The sequence below is a fragment of the Mchenga conophoros genome, linkage group LG19 (genome assembly GCF_057382185.1).
Source record: "Mchenga conophoros isolate Kocher_MC1m ecotype Shallow Benthic linkage group LG19, M_conophoros_male_GT1.1, whole genome shotgun sequence".
NCBI lineage: Eukaryota > Metazoa > Chordata > Actinopteri > Cichliformes > Cichlidae > Mchenga > Mchenga conophoros.
In genome coordinates, this window is record NC_140544.1 from 22,672,653 (window position 1) to 22,693,162 (window position 20,510).

A 20,510-nucleotide genomic window follows, 5' to 3' on the forward strand; every position below is an offset into this window, starting at 1 on the left:
TGGATATTTGCCACTGTGGACTTACTGTATTAACTGAAGATTTCCTGATTTTACCCGTCTAATTTTTGCCAGGATAAAGCTGCTGTTAAGTGTAATTATTCTCCTTATTTTCCTTAAAAACATGCTTGTGTGTGAAATATCTTTTTTAAAGACTATTGTTGTGCATCTTTGGTAATGATGAACAACATGCTTAATTGCAGGTTGATTAGACCAACTGGGGGGATATTCTTACCCACAGATGAAGTTTCTTTGTGATATTATGCAGCACATATCCTGTAGTACATCCTTCACGTCTTAATTGCTTTTATAGTTATTGTTAACACAAGCCCCATGCGTCAGTTTTACACACTGCAGACTAATTTCGAGGCTAAGAAAGGTAATAGCTGAAAGGAAACGATTGTTATTATTATAGTGCAGATGCGCCTAATGGTTTTGGAGTAGTTTCTGTGTAAATTGGCCACAACATAGAATGCGGGAAAGTGAAACCTGTTTTTTTTTTTCGTTATAGAAAAAGTTATGAGTTATTTGTGACGTGTAAATGTCATGTAGGCTATATAAAAGTGACCGTTTGGGGGGACCTCGATCCGCAGTTAGGCAACCGCACGCCACACATTGGGCACGGAGTGGGGCGGTACTGGTGTGTTTACTTCGAGGTGACAAGCGGCAGATTTTGCGCAATCGCTGTAGATGAACTCCACGAGACGGGTATCATTCGGGCATAATCCGGTAAGAGGAGTTCGGATTTTGACATTTTGCAGCCGCTCGTTTCGTTTCATGAATTGCAACTTTGGTTGAAACTCACATAGTGCATGTTTGTTCTGCTGTTTAACGTGATTAACGCTTCAGTAAGCAAACAGAAAAACAACCTGTCAAGCTGCTCAAGCGTTAGCGGTTTGTTGACGAGAAAATCTGCTACCACAATTCTTAATGAGTGATTAAAAGTGATTGTTGCTTTATTCCTTGAGCTCTCATTGGTGCTTTCGCGCATCGTTATTAGTGAGTTGGTTGAGAAGTCGGCTTTTTCAGTTTGAAAAAAAAAATCGCCCATTATTTGCAAATTTCGAGTTCACTTCGTTGCGATGTTTTACCCAAATCTATTTTGACCAGCTGGTCAAAAACAAAGAAGAAAAACAAAAAGCATCGTAACCATTTCGCTATAACGCATTTTAAATTAAATTAAATAAATGTGGAAAGTGATCAAGAATGACCAGAAAGCCAAAGTGCTCCAGCTGTTACTGTCCTGTTGTGAACCTGCTGAGTTACAATAGAAACAGATCGCGAGAGCCCATCAAATAAAAACTGGAGTAACAGTGATCCAATAAAAAAAATTTATTGGGGTCATCCTGTAGTTCAGTGATTCGTTTATATGCATAATAATAATAATAATAATAATAATAATAAAGGAACACTTGACCAATGTTTAACTCTGACTAACTTCCAACCTTCAAAGATTTGATTATTTTGATTTCTACTGAACTTGTTTTATCATTTTGTTTTGATTAATAAAGATCCAGTGTGTGACTTAAGAATTTCGTGATTTTTTTTCTTCAATATATTTAAAGCATTTTACGTCTATTAATGTTATTCGTGCAAAGGTGGAATACTTGAAAGCTACATCATTTCTGTGTTTAGAAGCACTAAACACAGTAAATCAGCGAATAGTTTATAATCTTCTATATATTACACACTGTGCTTTAGCTGAAATTAAGCTTCCTTTAAATAATTAAATTAAATAATCAAACTGTTTTATGAACCCAAAACAAGTTGCATCTAAAACTCTCAGTCACTGTCTCCTCAATCTAAAACTATGAATCTAGCACAAATGTAACTTTAGATTTCAGAGTGAAGTTTGTTATGGGCGATTCTGATTGGCACCTTTTTGCACATAAAAGTTCTGATATTAGTGCATTAATAAATGTATAAAGTTCACAATGTTTTTAAAGCACAACATCTGGGCCATTGCTTACTTTGCTTGATGTTTAGTTAGCAGTATCAGCTTACTGCAACGACCCTTGACTCAGGCTGCTATGTATGCAGATACCAATATATCAGATTGTGAGAGATGTATTAGATGGGCTATAATGATAATCCATTTTAAAATGCTGTTTTCTATTCTGACTTTAAATAACCAAAAAATCTGGAGTGGCTTTGTATTGGTGTGCGCCAACACACTGAGTAAGAGCTCCCACCCTGAGGGGAGCTTTGTTTTCTGTCAAGGGGAAAAGTCAGATGTCAAATTGTTTATTGTGATCGATCTAGTCACCACTTGCAAGCTTTCACAAACTTTAGAAAGTCACTTGCACAAACTGCTATGTGTCACATTGGTTGGTGCGTTTCCTATGGTGCAATGCCAAGGAACTCAAAGCAGTAAAAAAATGTTGCAGTGAAACCGTTTTTAACTTACAGAAATGCATTCAATGGAAATGATGTAATCTAACCACTAAAGCTATTCATTATCAGGCATCCTGTGCTGACACTTCACAAATCTTTTTAGCAATTTTGCGGAACAGCGTGCAGAGTCCTTGAAGAGTCCTTGATTTGCATGTAGCATGATGGGAGTGAGTGGGTGAAAAAGCAGTTGGTCTTCATGGAGCGGAGTCCAGCTGTGATGTGGACCTGGCTGCTGGGGGCTGGACTCGTCCTGGGTAATGTTTAACTTTGTTATCTTTCTGCTGTTTGTTATCATCCAGAGCAAGCTTTCAAACAATATGTGAGGATGTGCTGGTATTTCTGGAAGTGTCGTTAGTGGAACCGGGTAATAATTTGTTATTTAAATGACAGAATCTCACCAAGCATGAGAAAGTTACAACCACAACATGTCACACCACATCCCTCTACTTTCCTCCCAGGTTATTGTTTTTGGTTTTATACCACACAGTTTTGTTATTCTACTGTATAATAACCATATAACACCAATTAGCAGACAAGCTTATCAACAAGTGAGTGAATGCAGTGCTGCACAACATTTTGTTATTTCAGCCTGTGAAGACCAAAACACGGAGTGCGTAATTCGGCAAGCATTTGTCGGATGACTAGAAGCATGTCGTAAGTGGCACATTATTATCATTATTAACATGGGTGACAGGGGACTTCAATAGCAGTAAACCTCCTGTTGCAATGCAATGTTCCGCTTGCAAGACATTCACGAAAGTGCTACTTGCACTAATGCACACCCATCACACGAGCTCTGCCTATCAGCAGTGTCCTCCCCCAGCAGTGGAATGCATCCTGCCACTCCAGAAAAACAACTGAGGAACAGCTTGGAAACACAACTAAGAGCCCAAGGTGTTGAATCTCTCTGCAGTCTCCCCCTTAGCCCAGTCCACTCGAGCATCTACACTGGAACTAGCCTGATCCATGCAGGCCCCAGTGTGTAACCCACTGGATTCAAAGGATCCCCGGTATACACCCTGAGGCCAGAAACTGCAGTTCAGCCCCAGATCCCCTATTTATGCATCATCGGTTTAAAGTTTTGCCTCTTTTTAGCTTTGATCTTGCAGTAGATTGGTGATTTTGAGACAGCTAAAAGTCCCCAAATGTCAGCAGTATCATCATTCTGAAGAAATCAGTCCACCTGTACCAGCGTATGGTTATATTGGCTTACGACAGGTATACCCAGCAGGCAAAACAAGCTATGGCAGTAGGAGCCAAGAAAGGATATTGTTCCGTCTTGCCTGAACTACTGTTGTAACCTCAGGGAAAATAACTTATAAATGGCTGAAAGCTAATTAATTCCTCTCATCATCTCTTTTTCACCATCCCAAATTTGAAAACAGTGAGTCAGACTTGGGCAGTGGAGGTTTTGCATACCTGAGTCACATGAAAGCCTTTCTCTGCACTGTGTTCACACTCTGAGATGATAAAACAGTTGCGCTGATGCTTAAAATGTGTGTAGCCTCATTTTTTTTGAGCACACATAATCAATCAAAACTTCAAAAGAGACTGGCATCAGTATAAATCCTGCTAATAAGGATGAGTCTGCTTAATAAAGGTACCGCAAGGCACGAGTGCTGACATGCAACGACTGGCTCATAGATAAAAGGTCCTTATTTTAGTTAATTTTTTTAAAATCCACTTTTACCCACCTACACCACACAATAAACTAAAAACCACACTCATCCTTATCAATGAACTGCAACATGTGCTTTTCCATGTCATTAACTCCAGCCACTCTCAATTCTTCCAGTGTTTTGCATTACAACATCCACGGCCTTCCCCCGACCCCCTCGGCTAATCGGCTGTGTGTTCATACATCGAGTTAATGTCACCTGCCACTGGGAGCCCGGAGACACGCCAACAACGAAATACACTCTGCAGGTTGAGAAGATATCTAGGTGAGACAAAATGTTCTTTTACATAAAAAGAAAGACAAAGACATTTGAATAATATGTAGATAAGGAAAGTGAAAAAGAAACAACGTAAAAATCTATTTTTGTGATCATGATTTTATAGACCCTAATCAAAGTATCTAATCAGAATCAGTTGTTAGGTTTAACACAATCGTTTGAAAAATGTTATACTACAGTATTTTAATTTTGGAAAGGCCATCACACACAAACCTTCAGTGTTGTTCTTCGGAGATCTGATGCCTGCAGCCTATAATTTACATCATTTTTCATATTCATCACCCTGTTGACTAGGTCTTTTGTTTCCCATTTGTTTTTTTCTTGTTCTTTCATTCACTCAAGTTCTCCCTTTTGATGTATAACATTGGTAGATTAACAATGTCCACTAACCCCATGAAAAGTCCAAAGTACCACTCAGTATTTTTGAAGATGTATCTTTTTAAAAAAAATGTTTGAAATTGATCATTTTCCATGTCTAAAAAAACAGCTTTTCTCAATAAAAGAACTCGCTGTTGATGTCTTTTGGGGCAAGGGTGGCAAAGATGAAAAACCCTTACAAGTATCAGCTTTTGGCTACACGGAAAACCTTTTGTATTTTTAGTTTTTTAATCTTGCATCTTTATTCTACGCTGCAACAAAACATTCATAGTATAACAACATGAAAACATCAGGCATGTTATCATTAACCTCCAGGGGACTTAACACCTGAGCTCTGCTCAGCTTTACGAGGCTGTAAGGGAAAGTTTCAGGTCATTGTTTCACAGACTGACTCATAATTTTACTATTATGATGAACGCTTACTGCTCTTACCTGTCTTTCAGGCTACAACATGCAGCTGTTTGCAAAGAAAAAAATGCCAGTTAAAGAAACAAAAACGTATAGCTAAAAGCAAACTTATACAAGTGTGAATGTTGCACTTTTGCCAGGAGACCAGTAACAGATCTACAAGTAAGCGATAAAGCTTGTCCATAACTGCTAATTGCGCTTGTCGGTGCGTTCAGCACTTGTGTGCGCTGTCTGTGAGTGGAAAAGACAGATCAGTTATTGCAGGTTTAATTTGTTAAAGATTTGTGCTACTAATCATTCTGTATGAGTTTGCGTCACCAGTGCCAAATCCTTTATCACTGTTATTATTAAAGAGAGGTCGTTATTAGAAAGAGTTTGACAAACGGCTTTAATTTAATGTTTTAATGACTGTGAAATTCAACTTGAGAAATGGCTTTAGGTCCTTTAAAAATTTCTCTGCAGCTGCTGCTAAGCAGGAAGCAAACTGTCTGATACTGTCTTAGATGTAAGTTTGATATCTGTCATGGCAGGCTCAGTTTTGGGTTGCTTTTTTTTTCATTGCATTTTTCTTCTCAGTGAGATGTTGCGTGTGCTGCTTGTCAACTTAACATTGATTTAGCAATCTGCAGTGTTTATCGGTGCCTGTGGTGGATTCAGAATGATCCATTTCAATGAGATTACCCAAGTCTCCGTTCAGCAGTGGTCCACCGTTGTGCTTTGGCACGCAGGCAGGTTTGCAAGTTGGAGCTGGTGTTGTTGTTTGATGGTAATTCATTGTGCCTATGCAAATCCTTTTGTGTGTAATCACCTTTGAAAATGACATCCGTGTGAGGCTTTGATGGGAGATTTGATATGCTTCGATGGTGGGAGACACACAGTTTCCACTTCCTCTGTGTTTTTTTTGTTCTAGTTTTTTTTTTTTTTTAAATATATATATAGCTGATATTACTGTTCAAGATGTATGCAAAACTGTGAATTTGAACCTGAGCCTGACACAACATGTTTCTGTGTGGGTTTGTGGTTTTATGCCTTTTTTGGTACATCACTCTCTTTTCGTGTAGTAGCGCGCCGTTGACCTTGTAGGTGCATGTTTGTTTCTGTCAAAGTGCCAACAGGTCTGCAAAAAAGACATACACCTGCACCACGCATGAAACCACCTGCACAATAGGACTTAATGGTTCAACTTCAAGGATTGACTTTTGCATCACAGTCACAGCACACGGTGGAAGCGAGAGCTTTTCATCGCACCCTCGATGTCAGCCCGGCAGGACAGAAGGTACGGTAGTTTTGCTTTCCCTTTGCTTATCCCATCTCATCGCTCATGCCTCACGTCTCTCTTCCCATATTTCTCAGTGATGCTGCCTCCAGCCATCCTGAACAACGTAACAGAAGTTCGTGGTTCTCCTCAGTGTCTGAATGTAACTTGGAGCCGCGTATCATCGGACTTTCCTGTGTCTAACAATGAAATCCAGCAGGGACATCTGAATTCACAAATTGAAACAGTGACTGAGCAGGTGAGCCGCTACTATAACTGCATGCACATGCAGAAATAACACGTTCATTCATTTTCACACCTGCAGAAACCAAAATTTCACACATCCTGTTTTCTTCCTCTTCAGCACCACTTCTGTGTTTAGAATGTTACATTTTTAAGTAGCAGAACGTAGGAAAAAAAAGTACAAGACTTTGTTGGAAAGCATAATAAGTCACTTTAAATATTTACTGATATTAAATTGTTTCACAGAACATCAGACTGTATGTATTGCATCTTCACAACCTCATTCTTTTTTGTTTTTGCTATACAGCTTGATTTTCAGATCAGAAATGTGACAATGGAAGGCTACTCTGTCCTGGTTTGTCACCTTAGACCTGATACAGAATACACCATCAGGCTTCGCCACCGTTACCGTGGCCCTGCAAGTCCATGGAGCATGTGGAGCAAAGCACTTCAGGGAAGGACAGCAGAAGATGGTGAGAGGAAATGGTTGCTATGCTTCTGCTTAAATCCACTGTTGAATCCTAGTAATAATGATAACTAAAGGAAGATTATAAAAACAATCATAAGGGGAGGAAAAGACCCCTTTTAAATAATTATTTTCCATCTATTAACCACTCATCTTGGTTGTGGTAGCACGACAACTCCATCCCTACATATAATAATAATAATAATAGTAATAATAATGGATTGCATTTATATAGCGCTTTGCGGGGCCCTGAAAGCGCTGTAGAATTCCACTATTCATTCACTCTCACATTCACACACTGGTGGAGGCAGCTACAGTTGTAGCCACAGCTGCCCTGGGGCAGACTGACAGAAGCGAGGCTGCCATATCGCGCCATCGGCCCCTCTGGCCAACACCAGTAGGCGGTAGGTGAAGTGTCTTGCCCAAGGACACAACGAAAATATATATATATATATATATATATAAAAAAAAACACCCAGCACGCCCCTGCGGGCGGTTTATCCTTCAAGCTCGGGTCCTCTACCAGAGGCCTGGGAGCTTGAGGGTCCTGCGCAGTATCTTAGCTGTTCCCAGGACTGCGCTCTTCTGGACAGAGATCTCCGATGTTGTTCCTGGGATCTGCTGGAGCCACTCGCCTAGCTTGGGAGTCACCGCACCTAGTGCTCCGATTACCACGGGGACCACCGTTACCTTCACCCTCCACATCCTCTCGAGCTCTTCTCTGAGCCCTTGGTATTTCTCCAGCTTCTCGTGTTCCTTCTTCCTGATATTGCTGTCATTCGGAACCGCTACATCGATCACTACGGCCGTCTGCTTCTGTTTGTCTACCACCACTATGTCCGGTTGGTTAGCCAACCACCATTTTGTCCGTCTGTATCTGGAAGTCCCACAGGATCTTAGCTCGGTCATTCTCCACCACCCTTGGGGGCATCTCCCATTTTGACCTCGGGACTTCCAGGTTATACTCGGCACAGATGTTCCTGTACACTATGCCGGCCACTTGGTTATGGCGTTCCATGTATGCCTTGCCTGCTAGCATCTTGTACCCTGCTGTTATGTGCTGGATTGTCTCTGGGGCATCTTTACACAGCCTGCACCTGGGGTCTTGCCTGGTGTGATAGACCCCAGCCTCTATGGATCTTGTGCTCAGAGCTTGTTCTTGTGCTGCCATGATTAGTGCCTCTGTGCTGTCTTTCAGTCCAGCTTTGTCCAGCCACTGGTAGGATTTCTGGATATCAGCCACCTCCTCTATCTGCCGGTGGTACATACCGTGCAGGGGCCTGTCCTTCCATGATGGTTCCTCGTCTCCCTCCTCTTTCTTGGGTTTCTGCTGCCTGAGGTATTCACTGAGCACTCGGTCAGTTGGGGCATATATATATATATATATATATATATATATATATGTGTGTGTGTGTATGTGTATATATATATATGTGTGTGTGTGTGTATATGTGTATATATATATATATATATATATATGTGTGTGTATATATGTGTATATATATATATGTGTGTATATATATATATATATAAACTGGGAAGGATATTCTCTTCCCAGTTGCATACGTTTAAAAAAATGTCCTTATCAATTAATCATATTGCCTCATCTCTCTCCTTTACAACTGATTGTACTCCAGAAGGAGCTTGTTTTCCATTCAGTGCTTCCTCAGCACAGCTTGCTCTTTTCTACTCTCCTGGAGCACTCAAAGTGCTTTATACAACATGCACCCATTCAAGAAAGCACTTTTTCTATGCATTTTCTATCCATTCACACTCCGATGGATGGAGGTTAGTGGGGGTTAGTATCTTGCCAGCCAGGGATCAAACCACCAACCTTTCGATTAGTACATGACCTGTTCTACCGAATGAGCTACAGCAACCCCACTCAGTCAGTCCAAAAACCAAATGTGGACCAGCTACACAAACCTAGATGAACCTTCTAGAATCTTTTCGTGTGTTCCTCATTTCAAATGCATTCATATGCTTTTTTACGCTCTAGTCTATTCTATGGACAGTGGGAAGCTGTCAGAAAACAAAGATGCAGAGAGACGGTTATTATTCATTTATTTATATTTGTCTTTCAGTACCAATTTCCAGGTCAGCGACGTGCAATCATTTTTTGAGATGTTTGACTCTACCTAACATGTAAATGGTGGACCAGCTGCCACTCAAATAAACCAACCAACCCTCAGTACCATGACCTAGAATGAATACTTGGGCACCGCTGTCTATGCCAGCTTCCAGGCTCTGTTTCTGAACTAGATTTGATTATGTGGCAAAAATAACAGTGAAGACAGCTATGTGTTAAAGACATCATAGACACAGTTCAAATAAACTGTAGTATCACATCCGTCATGTCTCCCACCTGTGTTGTTATGTGTCAGCAATTGCTGACACATATGGCAAAGAGCTAGATCATTCCTTAACAGGAAGCACCCCTGCTGTAGAAGACAAATCTGAAATTGTTCACTGCCAGCAGGTAGGTTCACTGTGTCCCTCGATGTTCTGGTGGATCTCATTCAAATTATTTTTGTATGTTTTCCCCTCTTTTCGCCTATCAGCTCCATCTGCAGCACCAGTATTCTGGAGACGAGTGAAACAAAATCACAGGAATGGATGGAGACTCGTCTCTCTGCTTTGGAAGGTATGTGTGTGTGTGTTGAATTGCATGGGAGTTTGAGCTCGCTAGTTTAATATCTTATGACTATCACTCTGAGCTTTACCGTTTAATAATCTTTGGGATTCAATTTGTTTTTAATCACCATTCCACCCTTACGCTGTCTCTAATTTCTTTTATGTCTCCCTAAACTTACTTGTTTATTGCATTTAAGTTTGATTCAGGTTTAGAGTAAGACTGAGACAGCCGGAGAAAACTGAGAGAGAATTTAAAAATCTGTGTTTATATAACAGGATTGCTTAATTAAAATCTCAGTAATATTACATCGCTTTGAGTCACTGCTTTCTCTTTCTGTTTTTAGCCCTTACCTCATTTTCTGGCCAATGGCAAAATTATCTTTTACAACGTGACTTGCCAGACAGAAAGCACTCCGATCTTGAGTGATCATGGGAGTTGCAAATATTTGCACCATTTGAGTACATCCTGTAGCTTGCTCCTTCCTGCTGGGCGTTCCTTCTGCACTCTGACGGCCTCCACCTCTGCCGGCGTGTCACCAAAATCTAAGATTTTGCTGCATGGATCCTCTGAAACAGGTAGGCATCGCTGTTTAGTAAAAGCTGACTTTCTGCATTATTATCATTATCTGATAATCACTGAAGTTGCACACAGTGGACCAAATGCACTTCTAATACATTGCCTTTGAGGATTATACTAAAAGTAACTTGTTAATTATTGGTCTCTGACAAATTTTCCAATTAAACGTGACATGTTTATTGACATGCCATGGAAATGTCATGGATCCTACATGTTTCTAATAATGCGGTTCCTACTTATAATGACGACATTTGGCAGTTGGCTCCCACAAAAGGTTTTTGCAGAGCAGTTAAAAGATCTCTGTCCATATTTTTATCTGTAACACAAAGATGCCCGAGTTAGGAATGCCACCCCACCCATTATTTCTCTTTTCCCTATTCTTTCCAAGTTGTAGACCAGAGTATTCATGTTTCACTCAAAAGAGGCAACCACATAATTCAGTCTAATGAAATTTTTAATTAAATAGAGCAAATTCACAATGACAGTTGCCTCAAGGTGCATTGTATTGCAGGGTAAAGATCACCTGCTGCGACCGGTTAGGTGAGAGGAAAGAGAAGAGAGCAGAGGGGAGGACAAAAGACACATTCTGGAAGAGAGCAACAGAGTTTAACAATTGCCAACAATTAATGCAATTGTTGTGCGTAAACACGGAGGGGGGGCTTCAGTGCATCACTGGAGCAGCCTGAGCCTATTGAAGTATAACTAAGGGATTAGGCAGCTGTCAAAGACTTGACAATCTGATTCTCAGTTGCTGAAATTGGACTTGTATAGATGGAATGTCCCCTATTTAGCCTGAGCCTAGTACTTGAGGCCAAGTGATACCAGCTAGATATAGTTGGGCTCACTTCAACCCACAACTTGGGTTCAGGAACCAGTCTGCTAAAGAGGGGTTGGACTCTGGTGGGTATATATAGTTCAACGACTGCACGTTGGGGTTTTCCTCACTAAACGAGAAGGTTGATTCCCTGCGCCTTTGGGTCAGTCGAGCAGAGTACCTTGCCTTCTTCAGGTCCCTGACTGGAGTGCTGAAATGTGCCACAGCCGGAGACTTACTTGTCCTACTTGGGGACTTCAGAGCCCATATGGACACTGACAGTGTAACCTGGAGGATGTGAGTGGGAGGAACAGCCTGCCTGACCTGAACCTGAATTCAGGAAACAAAAATACTTAATAACGTGACACGCCAGATGTCATGCGGCTGATTCTTACTACAAAATAATAATAATAAAAATAATAACTATTTGTATAGGACTTTTAAAAACACAGAGTTTATATAATATAAACATGACACAATATAAACAGTATAAAGGAAAGACTGAATAGTGTGTTATTATCCATGTTTAAAAGAAACAGCAGACAAAGTTCTTTTGAGGAGCAAAGCATGACAGGGCCCAAAGAAGGTCTTTGAACCTTTCAAAGCCTTTTGGTGCATTTGTCATCCGCATTTGTTAAAAGTTAATTTGTCAGTCATAAAGAGATCTTTCATTGGCGGAAGGGCAGGTATTACACTAAAAGAAATCCTGTGAACAAATTAGACAGCAAACTGTACTAATAATGGTGCAGATACACCATTATTTACCGACACCATTGTTTAATCTGACTTTTGGTAATTTATGACATTATAAGGGACCAATATCAAACAAGAGACGCCAGAAAAAAAATTTAATGCACTAACAATTGTTTTTTAAATCCCGTGGTAGTCATCTTGTTCCTCCTCGCTCCACAGAGTCACCATCCCCATGCCACATTACTGCAACTCCTCTGAACGACAGTAGCTTGGAGGTTCGGTGGGTGGCTCTAACTGATGCATCTGTGAGCAGCTATGTGGTGGAGTGGTTTGCGGTGAGAGAGAAAAATAGCAGCACGCTATACTGGGAAGAGCTGAATCGCTACCAGACATCACTGGTTATCACAGGTAATCCTGTAAAATACAACTCTGCCTGTTTAAAACTGCGGCGCCATCAATCTTAATATCCACTTATCAAGATGATGATTTATGAGGAAGACACAGAGCAGAGAAGTAAAGTGTATTTCACGTTTAATCTCTTTTCAGAGGGATTAAAGCCAATGGAGCGTTATGCTGTTTCTGTGAGAGCCGTGTATGGCGAACGAGGAGCGGGGAAAAACACAACGCTCTACACGTACACACGGCAAGGAAGTATGTAGTCTGTGCAACACTGCAGTTGTTTCATGCTGAGCTTTAAAGTAGCCTTTCAACCTCGATGTGATTGTTATTTGGCTTTTGAGGGTTGTGTATTTTTCTTACTGTGAAAAATACAGTAAGAAAAATAAAATACACAATGCTTCACAATTTCCCCATCGTGCGTGTGACTGCTACTCTCAAGGTCGTCTGTTAAAGATGAACTTTTTCTTTTTTTTAAACGAATAATTTCGCAGATACAAGGGCGAATTTCAAGTTGGCTCAAGCTCCACCTCTTAAAAATGTTCTTGCAAATTAGTTCCTAATATTCAAAGTAATCCAACTAACAACTGAAGTAGACTCTTTTACAAAATTGTGCAATTCATGTGGACAATGAATGAATAGTAGAAATATATATAAATAGTTGAATGGCAGCATTGATGCTTAAGATGAGTTGCACTATAATCTCTGTGCATTATGAAAGCCAATGACTTCGTGTTGTATGTCATGAAAACCATCATCACGCCATTGCTGATAAGGATGGTAAGGCTAATTGCAACACAAACAAGTCACTTTTAGCTGCCGTTTTAATTCTTGCTTTTGTTGGCTGAATCTGTGTTGGTGCTGATTAAGTCGTGACAGTGATCTAGTGAGCTCAACACAGCATATTTTTCATTAAAAATAAATAAATAAAAATCTCCCAGTCCACCTTTACATATAGATAGGGTGATTAGACCCCAACAAACTAAATGCGTAGCAACAACAATGTGCAAACAGTTTTTGGATGTAGGCAGATGTGTTATATTTGAATGTAGCTTTGGCTTACAATTTTATGGCATGCACACTTCATTTCACATTTTCCCTTCGTGCAAAATTAGAAAAATAACAATAGCAAAAAGGACAAAAACTCTGTTTTTCTGAAAATAGAGTTTCCATCAGATTCATTAAAATCTGCAAAGCTTGTGACTTTATGGTAATTTGCAACTTTCACTGATTGGCTTCACATTAGATAGGCTAAAACTTGATTTCATTATAATAAAAAGGCAGACATTAGAAAAGTGCATGTTCTGCAGAGCCAGTCAAAATGAGGGACATTGTCTCAAGATGCTGAACAGGGGTAAATGGACTGGTTCTTATACTCTATCTGAACACTCAAAGAGCTTTAAAAGAATAGAAATGCTGCACACTGTCACGGAAGGAGGTCACCTACTCGTGGGCAAGATGATATCATCTCAGTTTCCTGGTGCAAACAATTTAATCAGATTGGATGGTGTTGGGAAATAAGGGTATAGCCTTTTTCTTACAACATGTGGTTTAGTTATCATCGCCATCATCGCACTGCCTGCTTTCGTTTCTGTCCGCACAGCACCCTCAGCTGGTATTGACGTAAAAGTGCAGCAGATCTCAGGCGGCATGGTGGAGCTCACCTGGAGTCCTGTACCTGTGGAGCTTCTTCGTGGTTTCCTCCGTAACTACACTCTGTACTACAGAACCAGAGACCAGCCCGCAAGGAGTGAGTCCCTGACACACATATGAAGACACACCTTTACTTTATACACAGCCGCACAAAAGTGATCAGCAACAAGATGAAAATGGCCTTACATAGTATCTGATTTTTGTTTCATTTCACTCCAACAAGCTGCAATTGTGTTTCAGTTTAACATCCAGCATCTACTTGGCAAATATAGATTTACTGATAATGGCAGACTTTTTCATGAACTTGGCACATTTTTAGTGACATTTCCAAACTATAATAGTAAAAAATGTTGTGAAATGTAACAGCATATCAACCATCAGGGTGATCATTTTTGCATTACTTTGGTTTGTGCATTTGCACAAACCAAAGTAATGCAAAAATGAGGTATTTACTAAACCTACTAAACATCGGGATGTTTTTATTGTCACCATTAGCACGTTAGCATGCAGACATTTAGTCAAATCACCGCTGTGGCAGACTCCAGCTTCACAGGTGCTTTATATTGTAAAGACCCTATACTTGTTATTTTTAACAACTTCATCCCTGTAGAAATGAGTCAGCAGTTTATGAGTACTTCATTGTACAAAAAAAGAACGTGGTCCTGAGCAATAGTTCTCCATATTTGGCTGCAAATTGGCTGCTTTTTACAAATTTTAAGTTCGGTCCTATGTTTTTTTTATATTAATTTCTTTTTGGTATTGTTTCTCAAGCCATTTAATGCTTTTTTCCCCATTTTGTTATTTGAATGTAAAAAAAAAATGCCAAAGAAAACACAGTCATAAAATAATTTCTTTGCACCAACAAGGTGATCTCCTAAGAGGTATTAGCTGAAACTTTTGCATATTCTCAGAAAAAGGAGAGTGGGAGAGAAACCTTTGCATATTCTGGCATGATGTGCAGTGTGTCCTTGGGCATTTGAGGCAGCTGGACAAAGGAAGGACAAAAGAAGATGTGGCAGGCCAAAAAACCAAATGCTATCTACAGGAGATGAGCGGTATTAGTTTCGGTTCAACTGGTCATCAAATCATATTAAGAAGTTCAGGAGAGGTATAACAGTGAGTGTCAACAATCATCTGTAAAACACAGGAGGCTCTGTCACGGGTTGAGGCTGTATTTTAGCCCAATCTCAACGAGATTGATGAAATTACACAGAAACTTAAAGTCAGATTTTGATCTGCCTGGAAAGCATCTGATTAGGTGTCTTCATTTTGTCAATATGAGAAAAAAAAAACCTCACACTGCCAGTGCAATATAAACATTCTTGGATAGAAACCCCCCCCCATAGTGGCTTCCCCAGAGCCCCGACCTCAACATTTACATAGATACTGTATTTCCATGTCTGTTTGCATATGTTTCAATAAATTGGTGCACCTGCTTCCCGTTTTGGTAGCAAAATAAAAAGAAATGAGGGGTAAGACTTTTTCACAGTACTGTAAACTACCATAATCACGAAACAGCCACTCTCGAATTTACACAGCAGAAACACGACTAACAATACTAAACCTTTACTATGCAGCAGTCTGAGCCACTTCATGTCCTCAGACTCATAAAAAACACGCTACGATGCAAAAGGATATGTGAAGCATAGATGAAAAACTACAGATTAAAAACATCATGCATTTTTTTTTAAACACCGCTTTATTAAAAGCAATCCTTTTGGAAGTGCAAGGTTAGACCGACTTGTCTTTGTTTTCCTTTGAGGATGAAGTTAACCGAGAGAAAAGGGGTAAAAGGCTTGATGTTTGTTTTTCCTTCCATTTGTTATGACTTGATGGATCGCCTGCCTTATCACATTTTGCCAATTATAGCTTCTCATGTATATTTAGGTGTTTTTGTGCCTGGTCACGCTCGCAGCTACACGCTGCAGAATCTGTCACCCGGTAACTACGCCATCGTCATGCTGGCCAATACTGAGGCTGGTGCCGGAGAAACTGGGACCATGGCTAATGTGCACATACGTGAGGACAAACTTAAATGAACCTTAAAAGTAAAAAAAAAAGAAAGCATAAAACACACACACACCTTTATATTTAACAACTTTATGTGTTTTTGAAGGCTCTGAGGACATCTCGGTAGTGATGTATGTGGTCGTTCCACTCGTGCTGACGATATTGGCACTGATACTGATGGCCTGCCTAGTACAGCATGGAATGTAAGATATCCATTTAAATATCTATCTTATACAAACATATAGCTATTGCATGCAAAGCCTTGAGATGAATTTTTACGTTTTTTATTTACTTATTTATTTATATTTTCTGTGATGTTTAGTGTGAAAGAGAAGCTGTGTAAAGATGTCCCTGATCCTTCCAACAGTAGCTTGTCCCACTGGGCCCCTAAAACTACCTTGGAGGTAAATCAGGTTTTTTCAGCCAATCACAATAAAACCAATAATCAATTGATCCTTCTTTCATGTATTGTTTGAGTTGCAAAAGCCTGACATTTGTTCTGTTTGTTCTATGGAGCTTACCGCTATTCAAAAGGGCAGACTTTATTGTACCAATCTGTGGCTGCAAATACTGTAAAGCAAATCACGGGTGTTAAATAATGTTTGATGAGAAAAAAAATATGCTGCCCAATTAGTTGAAAGTGAAAATACCCGTTGTCGATCCATTTTAAGGCTACTGTCAGTGGGAACCAAGCCACATAATGCAAAGTGCCAAGAACTGCAATTCCTCAGATGGCCACTTGAGGCTGTCTCCCAAAGTGGGTCATTGGAGCCAAGCTGATAAACTCTCTGGTCGGTCACTTGTGAATTCAGAATTCAGACAGAGAAAGCAGTCTTTGCTTTTTTGCCATTTTTACAGTTCTTGTTCGTTCTGTTTTAAAATTCTAAAGTACGGTGCTTAGCAGTGGCAGTGCAAAGAGCTTGGAATAGAGATAGCATGTCTGACTTCATTGCTTTTTCCCCCCACAGAGTATGAATCCTCTTGTGCTGCCGGAGAAGCCTGCAGTCAAATACTCTGAAGTCATTGTGCTTGGTGAGCTGGAGAACTCCAGCCTGGATCAGGACCACAGCTATCAGGGTGTCTGTAATCTGCGAACATATTCCAGTCTCCGGTCTCCACTTGACATTAGTAGATCAGGGAAAACATTAACCAGAAGGTCTGCGACTGATCTTTCCCCCTGCTGCTCAGATTACTCCAGTGTCATGTTATCCAGACCGCTCCAGAATACTCCCGGGCCTCTTGTGCACCTCTCCTGTGACCAGTACGACTGGCAGACAGCTAACGTCAATGATGCTAAGTTGCAGCTAGGTGGAGCCAGCGAGCCGTCTCAGTCACAGCCCAAGGATGAACAGAAAACCTTGCATCATTTTCTGCAGCACCATCAGATCCCCGCTTCCTTCTCTGACTTAAGCAGTATATCTTCTTCCGCTGTTTTACCTTCTCACACAACAGAAATCAGTTCCCTCAAGCATCCTTTTTCTCAAAGCAGCTTTAACTCATTGATGCAGTCTAACAACATCCGTCATCCCAGTGATTCTTCAGATGATTTCACAACATCATTTTCACAGTTTCTCCCTTCTATCTTTGTGGATTTCTCCTACTGTCCTGTGGAGTGTGATCCTTACATTTCGTCAACGATTTAGTGTCACGAAAGGGAAGTACATAATATTTATTCATCAAAAATGTCATTATTGTGTTTTATTTATATGTAAAGACACATTCATGCATCCACCTTGTGCTTATCCAGTTGCCGGGGCGAGTGTTGGAACCTATTCCGGCTGTGTCATAGGACAAAAAAACAGGGTAAACCCAGTACAGGTCACCAGTCTAACCATTTACACTCATGGCAAGTTTAAAATCACCAATTAACCTAACCCCATACATATCTCTGGGAGTAAGCTGGAGTATCCAGAGAGAACATACAAGCTTCATACAGAAAGGGCCCAGGTAGCCAGTGGACTTTAATCCAAGGAACTTCTTTCTATGAGGCAAAAATGGAAACCACTGCACCACCTTGCTGTCTCCTAGTCATAAAATATGGAAAAAATGTTGTTGTTGTTTTTTAATTTTTGTAGTCAAATGATTTCAAAGTCAGGATGCAGTAACTGTAATTAGTAAGGTCGGCTGACAACAGTCCAGTTAACATTAGCCCCTTTCATGCAACTGGGAATTCTCCAATGATGGGAATGTTCTCAAGCTTTGGCTGGGGAATCTTTCCCATCAAAAAAGATGTGAACAGGAATCAGTTGCCATTGACATTTGACATTTAGGGAAATGCACTTATACGAGTTCTTCCTAAGAAGGAGATGAGAATGTGGATACCACTTTTCTACAGTAAATGTGAAGCTATACTCTGCAGAAGCATAGAAAGTGAAAACAGGGGGTAACAGCTGGCCTGGCTCTGTAAAGAACATCTTTTTTTATTTGACAAGATAAATATGAGCAGTCAAAGGGAGGATGGATTATTTATATATATATATGTAAACACACTCATTTGTGATTGGTTGGTTACTTTTTTGTATATGTTTTGAGGCATTATGAAGTTTTTTTTTCTCATCTTACTAATATACACGCCGCATGTTTTGGCTGTCAGTGCTGAGGAATGTTAACGCAAACTGCTCCCTGTATTTTAATGATGTTTGACTTGGCTGTTATTTTTCTATTTTTAGTGAAGTGATTTATTCTTGTTGCTTATATAGTTGAAATCAGGTATCTGAAAGCTTTATGTGTGTGCCTATGAAGAAGAAAAAAAGCATACACTCACTGGGCGCTCTTTTAGATACACAAGTTCAACTGGTTAGTCTATTTAGCCAGTTCGGTACATTTAGACACATAGATGATAATCTTCTGAAGCTCAAAGTGAGCATTAAAATGGGGAAGAAGGGAGATTCAAATGACTATGGTTATTGGTTTTAGGGTTGGGCTGGTGTGAGTATTTCCAAAACTGCTGATCTATTGAGATTTACAGAGAATGGTCCAGAGAAAAAGAAAAGCAAAGAAAATATCCAGTGAGCAGCAGTTCTCTAGGTAAAAATGCCTTGTTGATGCCAGAAGTCAGAGGATACTGGTCAGACTGCTTTGAGCTGACAGGAAGGCAACAGCAACTCAAATAGCCACTAATTAGAACCAAAAAGCATATATCTGAATGCGCAGATGTTACGCCTTGAAGTATGCATCATACCTCAGCAGAAGACCACATGCCGTGCCAAAATGTTGCCTAATCTGATGAGTTTTGTGAGATTCACATGGTAGCATCAGAATTTGGAGTAAGAAAGATAAAAACATGAATCATTCCTCCATTATATCAACAATTTAGCCTGGTCATGGTGGTCTTACGCTTTTTTTGGCACACTGCGCATTGTTTAATTACCACCTGAATATTGCTACTGACGACATCCATCCTTTTATGACCATCTTCTGGTGGCTGTGTCCAGAAAATAACATGCCGTGTCAGAAAACTGAAATCATCTCAAACTGATTCCTTGAACATAACAATTAGTTCACTGTACTTAAATGCCCTCTGGTCACATTCCAGTAGAGAAGCTTTTGATGTAGTGGAATAAAAGATTAGCATCATTGGATGTGCAACCAACAAATCTGCAGCAGCTGTGTGATGCTCTCACGTCAGTATGGCCCAAAATGTTTCCAGCACTTTGTTGAATCTAAAGACCAAATGAGGCCTAACCCAGCACTAGCAAGGTGTATCTAATAAAGTGCCCAGTGAGTGTATATATATATATCTATATCTGTCTATCTAAGTAGGAAGATATAGATTTAGTTATATATATAAAAAGGACTTGAACTAGTTATAAATACTGTGAACAAAGACTAACTAGACTGCCCATTAACAGCATTTCTTTCTGGTTTGTTACAGCTAGTCTAGACTCTTCTGCTACATGTTACCTATTTTCTGTTACACTCCTGCAGTTTGGAAAGTGGGCTCATGTTTTAAAAATGTACATGTCTCAGAGTCAGACCCCTCAAAATGCTGCTGCTGACTTGAGTTTATCGTTACAGTAGAATGAGCCATCTTTGTAACTGTGAATACTTCCGAGCTGAGTTTGTATTTGGTTTACATAATTTATACGTTGTGAGAATTAAAATATCCACTTCAATGTATGAACCAGAATTTCAAGGGTAAAATATTAAATTTACTGTGTGCTAATTCTGTGTTTCGATTCATCACTCCAACAAAATATATATTATAGGCTATATATATATATATTCGTTTTCAGCAAACCACATTATAGTTACTGTAAAGGAATCTTTATTTAGTCTGTGTGTAAATTGTGTGTAAAATTAAAGAGACTAACTGAAATTCAGCCATTACGACAAGCAACGAAAGGCAAGAACATAAAAACAGAGATAAGAAAAACTTATTAGGGCCGAATTGTGAGATGGAAGCTTGTTCACATTAATGAAATTAATATTTAATTGTATACATTTTGATAATATAAATCAGTCTGCAAGCAGCCTGCAAATCAAGCACGTGGTCAGAATTGTACACTTGTAACTATTTAAATAACAGCACTGTATCCTATTTTTGAAGCTGATTGTTGACGAGACAGCAGACACACCTCATCTGTGTCTTAAGGCTCAGGTGTGTGGAGACTTGAGCTGTTATAGTTTAAAGTCTA

At 39.9% G+C, this 20,510-nt stretch overlaps 1 protein-coding gene across 1 annotated transcript; it reads left to right on the plus strand.

Moving 5' to 3' along the window:
- The first annotated feature begins 136 nt into the window (after positions 1-136).
- Positions 137-20,038, plus strand: LOC146552272 (interleukin-31 receptor subunit alpha). The gene is made up of 15 exons (XM_085257271.1): positions 137-726; positions 2,495-2,645; positions 4,187-4,334; positions 6,239-6,408; positions 6,486-6,646; positions 6,938-7,103; positions 9,658-9,740; positions 10,075-10,306; positions 12,034-12,222; positions 12,361-12,465; positions 13,814-13,960; positions 15,751-15,882; positions 15,980-16,076; positions 16,196-16,277; positions 16,842-20,038. Exons 2-15 carry the CDS (start codon positions 2,588-2,590, stop codon positions 17,514-17,516), a joined length of 2,445 nt encoding a protein of 814 aa, XP_085113397.1. The 5' UTR covers positions 137-726; positions 2,495-2,587; the 3' UTR covers positions 17,517-20,038.
- The last annotated feature ends 472 nt before the right edge of the window (positions 20,039-20,510 follow it).

Bases quoted from the DNA above. Each gene is read 5' to 3' on its own strand.
- LOC146552272 (XM_085257271.1), top strand. From the start codon at position 2,588: ATGGAGCGGAGTCCAGCTGTGATGTGGACCTGGCTGCTGGGGGCTGGA. The intron at 7,104-9,657 runs GTGAGAGGAAAT...TTCGCCTATCAG, and splicing joins GGGAAGGACAGCAGAAGATG to CTCCATCTGCAGCACCAGTA. The intron at 9,741-10,074 runs GTATGTGTGTGT...TTCTGTTTTTAG, and splicing joins TCGTCTCTCTGCTTTGGAAG to CCCTTACCTCATTTTCTGGC.